The 15,706-nt window shown below is 41.0% G+C and overlaps 1 protein-coding gene across 5 annotated transcripts in view; it reads left to right on the forward strand.

The window, feature by feature from the left end:
* slc25a22a (solute carrier family 25 member 22a) overlaps positions 1 to 15,706 on the forward strand; it is a 122,563-nt gene that overhangs the window by 71,112 nt on the left and 35,745 nt on the right. For all 5 annotated transcript variants that reach the window (XM_078415143.1, XM_078415145.1, XM_078415142.1 and 2 more), the window contains 2 exons: positions 1,201 to 1,326; positions 5,894 to 5,949. In XM_078415143.1, the coding sequence (XP_078271269.1) occupies positions 1,201 to 1,326; positions 5,894 to 5,949 (182 nt within the window). The remainder of the gene's footprint in view (positions 1 to 1,200; positions 1,327 to 5,893; positions 5,950 to 15,706) is intronic.

Here is a 15,706-nt window from a genome sequence, read left to right on the forward strand (position 1 = left end):
CATCTGTTGCTAACCTTTTTTTAAATCCCTAGGTTGTAGATCATTTGGTCTGAGGAATTTGTTGGCATACAATGCCATTAATTTAACTCGCTTAAATAGAGAATCTATTCAACTTCTTCATTCACACTAATCACATGGTTCCCTATTATTTTCCAGATTTTTCTTTCTGTGTTCAGTGCAAGAACTAGGAATTTGTTTTATTATTTCTGCCTTTTCCTTTTTTACCATTATAATTTTTCAAGTTTGCCAAGAACCCAATGTATCTTTTTTTTCCGTTAGAAGCTTTGCAGTCTCTTTGCAAGTATATTCTTCTTTTTCCTTATCACTTTACTCTCCCCTCCCACCCGAACACCCATTTCTCCCCTCCCACCCGAACACCCCTTTCCCTCCCCACCATCTTCTCTCTCCCCATCCATCCCCTTCCACCTATAACCCTCCCTCTTCCCTCTGGCCCTCCACATTTCACTCCTCTTCTCTCCTTACTTGAGACCCTTTTGTCACCACATCACCCCTCATCTTTGTCACTTACTCCACCCATCTACCAATCAAATCCCCCTCAACTTATTAAGGGGTTGGACATGTTAGAGGCAGGAAACATATTCCCAATGTTGGGGGAGTCCAGAACAAGGGGCCACAGTTTAAGAATAAGGGGTAGGCCATTTAGAACTGAGATGAGGAAAAACTTTTTAGTCAGAGAGTTGTGAATCTGTGGAATTCTCTGCCTCAGAAGGCAGTGGAGGCCAATTCTCTGAATGCATTCAAGAGAGAGCTAGATAGAGCTCTTAAGGATAGCGGAGTCAGTGGGTATGGGGAGAAGGCAGGAACGGGGTACTAATTGAGAATGATCAGCCATGATCACATTGAATGGCGGTGCTGGCTCGAAGGGCCGAATGGCCTCCTCCTGCACCTATTGTCTATTGTCTAACTGTATCCACCTATCACATACCAAACATTGTCCCACCCCCACCTCTTTTCCGGCTTTCTCCCTGCCACTCTACAATAGGACTGAAGATGGGTCCTGACCTGAGACCTTGCCTATCCATTCCCACCGCAAATGCTGTACTGCCCGCTGAGTTTCTCCGGCATTTTGTTTTATTCCTTATCACTTTCTGACTTGCTCTTTAATGAAATGCAAACAAACATTCCCAGTTTGTACTAAGCGTTGTGAGTGAATTAAAGTTTCTCCTGTGTCTCTTGCAGTTTGCACACCAAGCTGATCAATGGAGGCATCGCAGGATTAATTGGCGTCACCTGTGTGTTTCCCATAGACTTGGCAAAAACACGGCTTCAAAACCAGCAGAATGGGCAGCGGATCTATAGCAGCATGTGAGTACGGCAGAGGTTTTACCTCCCTCGTTCGGATCCGTCATTATTCATCTGATGTGTTTTAAAATAAATGATCTAGTTCTTCGCCAAAAAAAAGCCTCAGACTCTGGAAATCTGAAATCTCAAATGTTGTATTCTTTCCCAGCTTCTGTACTGTGCACAAAGAGACACAAATGCTGGAGAAACTCAGTGGGCCAGGCGGCATCCTTGGAGAACATGGATAGGTGACGTTTCGGGTCGGGACTTTTCTACAGACTGATTGTAGGGGGGGGGGGGGGGGGAGAAAGAAAGCTGGAGGAGAGGAGACGGGACAAAGCGTGGCAGGTCGTAGGTCAACATGGGCAAGGGAGGGCTTTGATAGACAGATAGCTGGACAAAGGCGGCTTGATTAATGATTAGTAAGGGTGTCAAGGGTTGTGAAGAGAATGGGGTTGGGAGGGAAATATAGATCACCTATGATTGAATGGCGAAGTAGACTCAATGGGCCAAATTCCCTAATTCCTATGATTTATGAAAGGCTACGGATGTAAACGACGGGTGTGAGACAAAAGGACTGAGGAGTTGAAAATTGTGAAGCTAGAGGAAGGTGTGTAGGGAGGGGATGGGAGAAATAGTTGCAAACTCTCTCTTTCTGTACCGTACATTCTGCTTTGCATAACTATTTAACTCCACTTTGCTTTCTGGTTCTCCAGATGCTAATTCCTGTGCTTCCTTTAACACAGCAGGACCCTGATTCCTGCACTCCTTATAAACTTGGTTCACTTAAATTTATTATGCCATTGTGCAATATTTTAAAATAGTGAATTGGAGTAATAATAGGAATATCATCCAGGCGGTACAGTGGCGCAGGTTTTATCCAGTCGTCGGGTACTGACTGTGGAATTTGCACGTTCTCCCTGTGACCGGGTGGGCTTCCTCTGTGTGTTCCAGTTTCCTCCCATGTCCGAAAGACATGTGGGTTTGTAGATTAATTGCTCTGTAAAAATGGTCCCTAATATGTAAAACGTGGTATACAAAGTGAATTGGTGTGAACAGGTGATTGGTGGTATGCTTGGACTTGGTGGGCTGAAAGACCTGATTCGATGCTGTATCTCTAAATTAAACTAGTCTCATATCTGCCAGTATGGCACCACCAAAATCTAAAATGTTTCATTTAATGGGAGTTTTTTTGTACTTGCATTAACACTTTGCGCTTTTCGTGCATAATTGGCATTTTGAACCAATCCCGCTCTGTATTGGGGCTACCCAAAGGAGTTCATTATAACCGTCCCATTCTGCTGTCAGCTGCACTCCTACAGCCTATCTGATCCTTGTGCTGCTTTTGTTGTTGGATTGCGCTCTGTTTTCCCCCAAAGCAAAGCAAGGTGATGATCAAAATTGAGTAGGAAAAAAACCCTGCAGATGCTGGTTTGAATAGAAGGTAGACACAAAATGCTGGAGTAACTCAGCGGGTCAGGCAACATCTCTGGAGAGAAGGAATGGGTGGTGTTTTGGGTCAGTCTGAAGAAGGTCAGTCAGTCTCGACCCGAAACGTCACCCATTCCTTCTCTCCAGAGATGCTGCCTGACCCGCTGAGTTACTCCAGCATTTTGTGTCTACCTTCGATCAAAATTGAGTGACAGCATCTGCTTGTTGAACAATAAACATCTTGGGCACATGAACATGAGCAGAGAGTTGGAAAGAGTCCTGACATTGAGATGAGGGATGCCTGCTTTGCTGTACAGATGAGTTTGATGTCTGAGTAGAGCAGCATTTAGGTTGTGGGAGGGATGGAGTCGAGAGGTAAGTGCCTCAGTGGCAGAGGATACTTTAGGGAAGAAAGTGTGCCATCTTGCATGGACCGAAGAGCTGATTGGAATAAACTCTAACATATCATATCATATCATATCATATATATACAGCCGGAAACAGGCCTTTTCGGCCCACCAAGTCCGTGCCGCCCAGTGATCCCCGTACATTAACACTATCCTACACCCACTAGGGACAATTTTTACATTTACCCAGCCAATTACCCTACATACCTGTACGTCTTTGGAGTACTTGGGCTGTTTCTTCAAATTCATGTTCATAAGTCATTGGAGCGGAATTAGGCCCTTCGGCCCATCGAGTCTACTCTGCCATTCAATCATGGCTGATCTATCTTTCCCTCTCAGCCGTATTCTCCTGCCTTCTCCCCATAACCCTTGACACCCGTACTAATCAAGAACCAGTCAACCTCCGTTTTAAAAATACCCAAATTGTAAGATTAAAAGTTATATGTTGTGATTTTTTAAAAATCTTAAGGTGCTTATTACACCAGTGGGTGTTACTGTATTGTTGAGGCTTCAAACAGATTTTTGGATGTAATCAGCTTTTAGGAAAAAAAAAATTCACTCCAAAATATTTGCTCTTTTATTTTTCCTCCCTTTAAATCCTACAATTTCCTCAATGCTCATTAGAATGACCAGTTGATGACGCTGGCATGAGAGGGAAGAGTTGTGAAGTAAATATAGTTTCATGTTGCAGCATGTGATTGCTAATTGTGCATTGAAGGTCACCTCTGATATCATAATTTGTCCTTGAAAATGCAGCACAGGGCGAGAGGCTGAAAGTAAGACACGTCGCAAAAAATGCACTTTTTTTGCACATCATGGGGATTAATGATCTTTAAAAAAATAGATACAGCCACATTTATATCACTAGTTCCACCCATTTGTGTACAGTGTTCAGACATTTACAGTGTTGCTAATTATTTACACTATTTCATCCTTGAGTTGAACAATAAACATCTTGGTTCTGAGGTTCTTCTCGTTAATGAAATAAGATTTGCTGTGACTTGCATGTAAATCAGGTTATAATTTTACAATTGAAAAATACTTTATCCACAACTTGATTCTGTTTACAGTTCTGGTATCAAGACTGGAGAGCTGTGTTGATCTGGAAAAAGCAGAGGAGTTTTGCAAAGATGTTGCCAGAATATTAAGGACTGGAATATTATAGTTTTGGATTGAGTTTAGAGGACATAGGTTTTAGGTGAGGGGGTTAAAGATTTAATAGGAACCTGAGGGGCAACATTTTCACGAAGAAGGTGGTGGGTGTCTGGAACGAGCTGCTCGAGGAGGTAGTTGAGACATGTAGTATCGCAACATTTGAGAAACATTTGGACAGGTACATGGATAGGACCGGTTTAGAGGGATTTGGGCCAAACGCAGGCAGGTGGGTCTAATGTAGATGGGACATGTTGGTTAATGCGGGCAAGTCGGGCCGAAGGGCTTGTTTCCATCCTATATGACTCTATGGCTATATGGCTATTTCACTTGGGACGAGAGAGCTGAGGGAAGATTTATTTTGAGTGGATAAAATGAAAAGGGACCTATTTCCTTTAGGAGAGGTGTAAAAATCCAGAGAGGATGGGGCACCTAAAATAATTAGTCGAAGGATTTGTTTCAAGGGGAAGTACTTCACATTGAGAGGCTAGTAAAAGTCTAACTCTCAATCTGAAAACATGGGAGAGATGAAAGCCGACACCAGCTTTAAGCAATACATATGTACTTGAAGAGCCATCAACTACCAGAAAGTGGGTTTGATTCTTTGAAAAATGTGTAATATTTGCAAAAAGAATTTCACTCTGCAGGTTAGGAAACTGTTTTGACCAACACTGACATGATGGGCCAAGTGGCCAGCTTCTTGGTCATAGATGTTTCATAACTTTGCATGAACATCGCAAATCCTAATGTGAGGAAAGATGGAAACTATGTTATGGAATGGTTGTTTTTTGGTCTTCGCTGTTTCAGCTGTACTTGCACAAGAAAGATTCTCAGTGCAATGTTGGGATGTGTTTGTAAGCAGGAGCTGAAGAAAGTCGAGAATGAGTAGAGTCTGCCTGTTATTTTGCAGTTTGGCCAAATTGGAGGCTAGGCATGCCAATAATCTACAATATAAACAGATATGACGGGATAATATACAATAATTTTGCAGATACGATAGTGGCACTTAAGAGGCTTTTATATAGACAAATGGATGTGCTGAGAAGAGAGGGATATGGATCATATGCACGCTGAGGAGATTATTTAAGCTTGCATCATGTTCTGCACAGACTGGGCTGAAGGATCTGTTCTTGTGCTGTACTGTGCCAATTCCTATGCTGAGCAGAAAATGATTTTGTGGAGGGGGGGGGGGGGGGGGAGGGGGGAGTGCTGGTCACTTCCTTCGGCCAGAAAGAAAATGAGCCTTGTCCCTCAGACTCACTCATGCGGAATGAGTAACAAATAGGAAAATTGCGTTGAAAATAAAATTAGTATGAAGATGGAAATGATGATCATCTACCCACCTGGTGAAACTTATGGCATGCTTGGAGCTCTCCTTGTGAGGTGATTTATATACATTTTGTTGGTGATTAATTTTTCAAGTTGGAGAATAGTACATAAGTGAATCCTTTCATGATGACCAACTATTAAAGTGAGAATGCAAATAGGTTGTCACCATGAAGAACAATTGTTGTTCTGTCTTTAAATTGGGAGAAAGACCAGCAGCAGTTACACAATCTATGAATGCTTAAGGGAAAGTTGTAATTCTCCTTTGGTTTCAGGTCCGACTGCCTTATTAAGACAATCCGATCAGATGGCTATTTTGGAATGTATCGAGGTAAGTCTTTTTTTAATTTTTTGTTTTCTACTTTATTCTACACGTATACAGAGGGGTTCATAAATAGTATAACAACTTTTAACTCCCAATCCTTCTGTGTTTGACCATCAGGAAATGATTACTTGGTGTATCTGAATTACGTTTGTGCTCAGTGAAGGTTTGATGGCTTAGAACTTACCTATGTTGGGGCAGCAATGACTGGCAACTGGCAGTAGCAGAACCTGTTGTAACAATTGTACATCTTTACATCGTGAAGCCAGTAATGGACAGGTGAACATTCATAAACATTATTATGAATATTCAGCATTTGTTTACATCTGCTTTGAAGTCTGCAAGCGAAGTGCATGAGAGCAAGGAGAAACTTGTTGACCTTTGAGTGTCAAGAGATGAAAAAGGAGGATAGAGCTGCAAATGATCAGATGTAGTAAGTCCCTAGGTTTCGAACTATTCATCATGTCTATAAAGGACTTGGAATTATAGAATAATTGCAGCACTGAGGGTGGCCATTTGGCCCATCATGTTCATGCCAGCTCTTTACCAGAGCAACTCGCCATCTCCAGCACCAGTCCCTTATCTATGATCGTCCAAATTTTTCTTCACCAATGGCCGAACCAATTCCCTCGTGGAGACCACAAATGAACCTGCTTCTACCTTGGATAAGGAGATATTTAGCCTCAAACTTGATGATGACACACATAGCCATGGCATTTTTTTTTAAGTGAATGCCAACGCTAGATTACAAGGAGATATGAATGGACAATCCCATGAGCAGATGGATTTCAAGGTAGGCAAATGTGAAGTCAAATAATTTGGGCATAAAAATTATATATCAGAGTATTTTCTCAATTTTTTAGTGTGAGGTTATAAGGAGCAGAGATAACAAGAGATTTAGAAGTCTACGCATCTATTGGGAGAAGGTAGATGTGGATTGGTCCAGTATGGCTCGAGTGCACATTATGACTGTAAAAAACCCATAATAACAACGAGACACTGTATCTTTTGCTGTGGAGGAATCATCGCATGAATTTACCAGAATGACACCTGGATACCAAGGATTAAATTAAGGTGTGATTACACAAACACAGGCTGCATTCCACAGAATTTATACGATTAAGACATGATTTGGTAAGATCACTGACAGATTGATCGGCAGGGAAAACTATGTCTGCATCTTCAGCAAGCTGGGACTTGGAATTGTCTAAAAAGTAGAGCCCAGCCTTTCTGGATGTTGGGAAGCATTTCACCTTGCAGATCGGTAGATACTTAGAACCTGCTTCCACACACAACAGTTGAAGGGAGGTTGATGTTAATTTTGAATTGGAGTCCGATAAATTTTGTTCACAGGAACAAAAGCAGGCATAACGTATGAATTCACTTATTATTTGTTTAAAAAAAAAATTGTATGACAAAACAAACTAAAGAAGTTAAATGGCCAGCTTCTGAACTCATTTTTATCTGTGTTCTTTGAACGAGGTGTTAGTGGGAACAAAGCAATAAGTTGAAATACACGTTGCTCCACATCACTTATTATGTGGTCCCCAGAGAAAACCAGGTGAATCCACCAAGGTAAAGAAAGAACTCGAAGAAAGAGTAGACATGATTAGCTTTTTAGATTTTAAAAAAATGTATTGGCTGATTTAGTTGAAGGTTTTTAAGTAGAATACACAGGTCAAAACATTATGTGCAAGCACATCTGGAACATCTGCTTTACAGTGTCATCCTCACCTGCTGCATGCAACGTAAGAGTGAAATCATCTGAATAATCGGTTCTATATATCATTAAACTAAAATTTGAGAAAGTGAATTTAAAACTGAGTAACTGATCAACTTTGGAGAATGGTCCTGAAGTCTTCAAAGGGTAACTTGTCAATGTATGTTCAATGGCTTTTGTAGAATGGTAGGGGATCAAAAATTGATAGGGCACAGTCCACAGGAGTAGCTTGTGCAGACTAGTTTTCATGAAGTTCTTTTTCTCACTGGGCTGCTTTTGAACTGCCTGAGGGGTCTCCAGCCTGGAATCTTTCTGGTCAGCAGCTCCGGAAGTCCCTCTCAACCCCAATCAGGACGCATTTTCCAAATTCCACTATCGCCAGAAGAAGGCATGTTCTTCAACTTCCAGTACTCTTCCCCTCCAGTACAATTGTTTATCTTTCTCCAGAAGTGAACATCCAATTTCTAATTTCTGAACTGCAAGGAGTAGCGACATGCCCACACTGAGCTTGAGCCAAATCGTGAATTAGCTGATCTCAGGTGAGTTGACCCCGGAGTTTGGAGTCATTGGTACATTGACACTTGGACAAAGAGTGGAGGAATAGCAGGAATTGAGAAACTTGGTCATTGTTGGAAAGCGGCATTCAGTGACTCTGGTTGAGAAAATGTAATAGTCATTCTTCACCTTGACCATTTGCAATGTAATATACCAAACTTAGCATTAGTCAATTTTCTGGGGGAAGCAATAGTCATTTTTCAGGGAGAAGAAGATACTAGAGGGAAAAGCATCACTTGTTCATGCGTTGGGAAGTGGGTAGTTTGGGCATGACAATTCTACTGTCTTTGGACAGCACTCCATGAATGCCCAGTTGGAGATTAAAATTGCATTGATTAGGTAGCCACAATATGGGCCAATACAAAACAAGTTGATTCAAACGGATATCCGAAAGATTTTCCTGCTGATCAGATGATGTTTATGCTTTCAACTGGAAGATTAGCCAGTCAAGAAAATAGCATTGCAGAGCACCATGGATTGATTTCTGGGTTTTTTTCTCGCTAATGTTTTACACCAGAACCTTTAGCTTATAGTAGCGTTAACTTCTGAAAGCTAGAGTGTTCCAGCTGCTTGATGCCTTCCAGCACTTCATATGAAACTATTATTGATGAACCATCCTCAACAGTGAATCGTCACGTAATAGAGTGAGGGGGAGAATGGAATGGAATTATGCCATTCCAGTAAACTGCTCGACCATGCTTAACTACATTTATGGACTCTATAATAGTATGCTTTCTGGGTGAGAGGTGGACGTAGACTGTACGTGAGGGTACCCGACCCACAAAGAAGTTGTCCAAAACATCTGAGTTCATAGTTAATTGTTAGAATGGTTGCTGCCATCACAAGTGAAAGTTTTTGTAATAAACTCTAGATGTAGGTCGTTATTGCCATTGAAACTGCCACAATGTGGCCAATCATGTATACCTTGCACTCAGTGGCTTCCTCAGTAGTTGTGTGGCTAAAGATTTAATCCCCCACTTCCCCCTATCTCTCCCGTATGTGCACCCCACCCCACTGCACACCAATTTCTCCCTCTGTCTCCCACCCCGTTAAGTTACTCTGCTCCATTCCCTCCATCGTATGCTCATTCCCTGAGTCGCTCATTTCCCTTTTATCCCCCTATGTTTCCCTGTCCCTTTCCACCTATATTCCGCCCTCTAGCTTTACATTTCATTTGTCTTCTTTCCTTATCTGACATCCTTTGTCTCTCAATCACCTCCAGTCCTTGTCATTTACTTTGCCCTCCTGCCAATCAAAATCCCCCTTGCCTGTATCCACCTCTCACTTGCCAGACTTTGTTCCGCCTCTACTTCTCTTTTCCAGCTTTCTCCCCCCACATAGTCAGTCTGAAGAAGAGTCCCAACCTGAAACGTTGTCTGTCCATTTCCTCCACAGATGTTGAACTGCTGAGATCCTCCAGCACGTTGTGTTTTGTTCAAGATTACAACATCTGCAGTTCCTTGTGCTTCTGCCTTCCTTTTCACCTGTTAGTTTTGCTGCTGTTATTGCAACCATGTAGCATTATTATCATCTTGGCCTATCTGATAGTGTCTGATAGTGTTCCTTCTAACATATTTCCTTTGCAGAATCATCCTTGGAGTCATAGAATGATACAGCATTGAAACAGGCCCTTCAGCCCAACTTGCCCACATCGGCCAACATGTTCCAGCTACACTAGTCCCACCTGCTCGCTTTTGGCCCATCTCCCTCCAAATCTGTCCTATCCATGTACTTGTCTAACTGTTTCTTAAATGTTGGGATAGTCCCTGCCTCAACTACCTCCTCTGGTACCTCCTCTGGCAGATGGTTCCATACACCCACCACATTTTGTGTGAAAAAGTTACCCCACAGATTCCTATTAAATCTTTTCCCCTTCACCGTAAACCTATGATTCTTGGTTCTTGCCCTTATCCTTGCTCTACTTTATGCAGCGATCAGGCATTTATGATCTGACAATCTGCAACAGTAGCTTCTCATGGACGCCCTCAGCCATTTGCTTTTGCTATTCCCTACGTTTCTATACTTAAATGCGCTCCTAAAGTCTTCAAACTCTTACAGTGTCTCTGGAGTAAAATTGAATATAACAGAAGAGAACAATTTTGTAGTTTCAGCCTCTCCTGGCTGACTATGTTCGACAACATAGCTTATGTTGGTAGAGAGCTGTGAGAGTGGAGAATAATGAAGTTGCTTTTCTCTGTCCAAGCCTAGGATTCTTCGTTGAAATCTAGCAAATTGACAAATGCTGGAATCTTAGCAGTTTAAGCCACGTCTGTGAGAAGAGATGTGAGATTAACTTTTCAGGTCGAAGAATGGGAATAGTTGGGAAACAAACACTGCCCCCTACAGTACAATATTAGTCACAGCATGCCAACTTGAAAAGGAATAATTTATTTCTGCTTCCTGCTGGCCAGTTTTCAACCCATGCCAGCATATTTCCCCAATCCCATGTACTCTAACCTTGTTCAATAAACTCCTGTGTGGGACCATTTGGAACCTCTTGTGGAAATCAAAGTGCACACATCTACCACTGCCCCTCACCTACTCCACTCAATACATCTTCAAAAAAAACTCCAGTTGATTAATCGAAAATTATGTTTCATTCATATATCCATGTTGACTCTGCTCAATTGTATCATTTTTTTATGTGTCTTAATATCATGCCCTTTGATTAGAGAAATCAATATTTTCCCACCTACTGAGGTTAGGCTAGCAGGCTGGTAATTCCCTGTTTTTCTTTCATTTGTTTCTTAAATGCTGGAAACATTCCAGGATCTGTAGAATTTTGGAAAATGATATCCTGACCATCTATATCTAGCTCTTTCAAAATTTGATGGATCACTAAATTTCTGCAATTAATCAGCTTTTGTGCTCTTTAGCTATTCATGTTGATTTTATTTTCTTAAATTCCTTGTATTCTGCAGAATATCCAGGATATTTTAGTTGATTTTTTTTTCTGTGAAGATGGGCGTAAAGTCTCTGTTTCCATCCTCTTATTCCCTTTATCAAGAATTCTGTGAGGAATTCTTGCTTTGCCTTTGTTGGTCTTTTCCTTTTTGGATAATTCAATGGTTTTTATATTGCCATGTGTACAGAGATACAATGAAATGCTTGTTCGCAAGCCTTCCACCAAAGCCCACCATACATGAATACAATAGATCCTCTTCTGAAGCAGCGCACAAAGAGTTGCCACATTCTGGTGCCATCTTGCAAGTTCCAAGTCTCGTCAACATCCGATCTCCAACATTCGAAGGGCCGAATGGCCTACTCCTGCACCTATTTTCTATGTTTCTATGTCTATGTTTCTATTATCTCTGTCTAAGGCAACGTGCAATTCTTGTGTATCTCACTTTAAGGTCTGGTGTCCTGGCGGCACTAGTTCAATGAGGAAGACTCGGCTGTTTGTATTTGTTTCTTGGTCATTTACTCTCTTATTTCCCCTGCTTAATATATTTCTAGGTCATCCTTTGCTGGATCCTAACACCTTCCCAGACGCAGGCCCGCCCGCGCCTTTTCTTGCAATTTTATAAGCCTTTTCTTTTAAACTGAATGCGTTCTTTAATATCTCCTGTGAGTCATGGTTAGAAGTCATGGAGCAGTTTATTGCTCTTTACATGCAGATATCCTGCAAAAAGGAAGAGCACAAGGAAATGTACAATTAGATGTGAGAGTAAGCAGGAATGAACAGTTCAGTTTTAAAACATCTCAACAACTCTTAACAGTCCAGGAGTGGGAAAGACAGTTGGCATGATAATGTGCTGTTCATTATTAATTCAATTGCATTCAATTTCCTAGACAAATGAAGCTCTCACTGATTTTCTGCAAAACAGCAGGCTATAGGCAAGGAGCTGAAACAACAGTGATTTTGTGTGTGACTTTGTAGAATGTTGCTTCCTGCACACTCAGTTCCCACTTACACTCTGGAAGAAATGCAATGGCCTTGTCCACGGTGCCAATTAAGTCACAAGCGTATGTTTGCCTGGTATTGAATGCGCTGTGCTTTTATTTATTGTTGTTTATCCAACAAAAACACTCCAAAGCAAAATTTATCCAGAATGCTTTTAGTTTTTCTTTTGCTCTTGAGATATGGGAAGTTCTGAGAGGAAACATTTCTTGAAAAATGCCATTTTGTAACTTGATTCCACATAGCATAGTTCACCTAAAGGGCACACAACATTGGTAGTAGGTTTGCACCCATGGAGACAAGTTAGTTGCAGATTTGCAGTACTTTGGATGTAGCTTACAAGTTGCCAGATCGATTGAATTCTAGGTATCGGCCGACTGTCTATTAATTGAAATTTCCAGCCTTTGCTCTCTGTTGCATAAGTACTGTACACACAGTGAGTCTCATGTGGCAGGAAGATAATTGATTTTCTTTTAAGTCAGAACCAAAGTAAAAAAGCATGCGAAGAGCATGGGGTGGATAAGGGGTGAGTGGGAAAGAGAGCGATGTGTTGGCCAATATCCTTAGCAAGCCTGGTGTGGTTTTGAGGGTTTGGAAGAGTATAAAGACACCCATTCTTGATTTCAACAAAATGGATGTAAGTGTGGGAAGAACTTTGTGTTTGGAGCACAGAGAGAATGGGAAGGAAGGTGGAGCCCCATTGTTTAAGATAGAATCAGGAAAGTCAGAAGATAGTGTAGAGCTTAATGATCTTTTGATCTCTATGATGACATACTTTAGTTTGTATTCTAATGACTCTAATGACTCTAAAAAAACCCGAATGTTCTTGCAGAAAATTTGATTTGACTAAATATGATTCAGCAGTTTGTGTGCATGTAATGTGTATGTATATATATATATATATATATATATATACATATATATACATGCATACACACATATTCTTGAAGACATTTACTTTTGCTGGGTTCCAGTTGCAAAGTAGCTAGAGATTAATAAGTTTCCCCTCATTCTCATATTGCTAGATACTTTAACCACAAAGGCAAGGAAGTCATCACACTCAAGCTCATTCCACTCAACTGTTTGGACAACGGTTTGTAATAATGATCACTCAATTGGATCAAAATAGCCAATTTCTCTTGCCTCTCCTGTAGACACTCTGACATTAATTTTCATACATCTTCTATCCCTCCTCCTTGTCCTCAACTAAGGTGAGCTCATTCAGAAAGCATCGGTCAAGCCAGAGGCATGATGGTTCACGCAGTGGTATATACTACCAAATAGACCACTTCGCAATTTACTTATCAAAAGCTTATTGCTAGAAATCCTCTTTCAGTTTCAAATGAGTTTTGAAACCAGTTACTGTGTATACTTTGGGTAAAATTTGTGCTTGTAGTAGAAAATGTGAGTGTGCAGTTACAAAGAAAGCCTTCAATTGTAGATGTGAAAATACTTTATTTGTTTTCTTTCAGAGTACGAGAAAATATGGGCACTCAAAAGACCAGTGCCACTTTTAATGGTATGGTAAATGCATAAACTGAAAGAACATGTTGCGGCTGGGGAAGGATTGGGTTTGCTGAATTGGGGGGTGCCTTTTGTACAGAATGGTGGAGGGATGTTTGAAACAAGGCTCCGTTTCTTACTAACTGGTTTTATGCATGGTACTCCATTTTTGTTTCAAGTTGATGGTCTAAGTGTTTCTAGTTGTTTAAAATCTTTGAATGAAGTTTGCATCTGATTTTTATTTCCAAAAACGATATTGCTCAACTCATGAAGTAGCAACATTTGGACCATAACACTGGCACAGGTCTTTTACTCTGTTACTGTTTTCATTCATGGGTATGGATAATGTTGACAAGATGGTACTTGTCGCCCACTCCTTGTCCCGTCGGGGTGGAGGGCTTCTCCTTGAACTGCTGCAGTCCTTGTGGTGATGTTAAATGGCCAAATCCTGCATTTTGAGCCATTTTCTGTGAGGCGTCCCTGTGTCAGGATGATTCCTATCACCAAGTCACATGCCCTCTCCAAGAGTTAACAATAATTATAATTATGAGCCAAACATCCATTTTGTTTAAATAAATCATCGTGCACCTTACAGAATATTTCCATTTTCTATGGAACCGTAGAACCACTAAAAATGATTTATTAGATTTTGTTTCCTTCTGTAAAATAAATAATAGAAAATATGTTGAATATATGAGTATTATGAAGAAAGGGTTATGGTTTGAGCATTCAGAAACCAGGTCTCGGGTAACACTCATTAATACAGTGTAACATTGGTTTGTTTATGCGAGGGTTTTCTCTCTCCTTCCTATCTTGTGTGTGGCTGGTCTGACAACCAGCTTTGATGTCTGCCCATTGCCTCTGTCATTGGATTAGTTGCTAAGAGACCTTCAGCAATGTTTTTCACACCTTTCGATTTTAATTCCCTCACTAGAAACCTAAACGGTCTCCTGCTGGATAGGGACTTTACGGCAGCTGAGTCTGTCAATTTGGTAAACTGCAAGATTAAACTTGCATTGCACCATTCCCCATCCACACCACCGTATTTAAACCCCGACCACACAACCTTACATTAGGATGCAATCCAATTGCATGCGTGTGAAACCTTAAATTGACCCGTGCAAATGAGCACTCATGGAATACAACTTTTTGGGATTCACCACTCTTAAATTTGTTTGACAGCTTCACAATATGTATTGTTATTATTTATCAACTACTTTCAACACAACAAGAAAATAATAAACTGAAGCAGAAACAGGAGATTTGACTCCCTGCATCTGTTCTGTAGTTCGACAGGATAATGGTGGATCTTTTAGCTCTGGGTAATTTTCCTACACTAATCACGTAACCCATTGCTTCCCTCAATATCTAAAAATCTATCACTGGTATCTATAAATCTATTGTTTCTCATTATTTGATGCCTAGAGGCTTGAGGCTCTGGTGCAATCCAAGCATGCTGTGACAGTGAATTATTTCACTTCCTGACTTGGTTGCCATATTCCACTAGTGACTGACCATTGATGAACATGTGGTTTTATAAACTTGTATATCCATGTCTTCCAATTCACCCCACCCCTCTCTTGACCTATGTATATCTTGCAAATCACAAAAAAGGCAGTGAGTACAGGACTTTCCAACCTGTGAATCATGTGGAGATGATTGGCCTTTATTCCCTCCTCGAGCTGAGTAAACCCAGTAATTGACCCTGCTGCATCTCCTAATTGTACTGTGACCAGGAAGATTGCTACAATGCACAACATTTATATTATCCAGCAGAAACCTGCTCAACAACTCGAGTGGATCAAGAGCTGATATAAATGTATGAAATCAGGTTAGAAAAGTGGAATTGAATTGTGGAAAACGTGGCCTCTGCATACAAGGATCTATTGCTGTCCTTGAGTACTGTGTGAGATTGTACGTCCCACCCCCATGTCTCTGCTTTGTTGTACCATGCCCTGCTGTCAGTGAGCGTTTGCGAATGAGTGTTCCTCTGTACATAGTATCTCCCTTGTGAAGAGTTGCACCTCATCCAATCCATTTATATTGGTATGACAGAGTCATATAGGATGAAAACATGCCCTTCACCC

Source organism: Rhinoraja longicauda, chromosome 18 (genome assembly GCF_053455715.1).
Source record: "Rhinoraja longicauda isolate Sanriku21f chromosome 18, sRhiLon1.1, whole genome shotgun sequence".
Classification (NCBI taxonomy): Eukaryota; Metazoa; Chordata; class Chondrichthyes; order Rajiformes; family Arhynchobatidae; genus Rhinoraja; species Rhinoraja longicauda.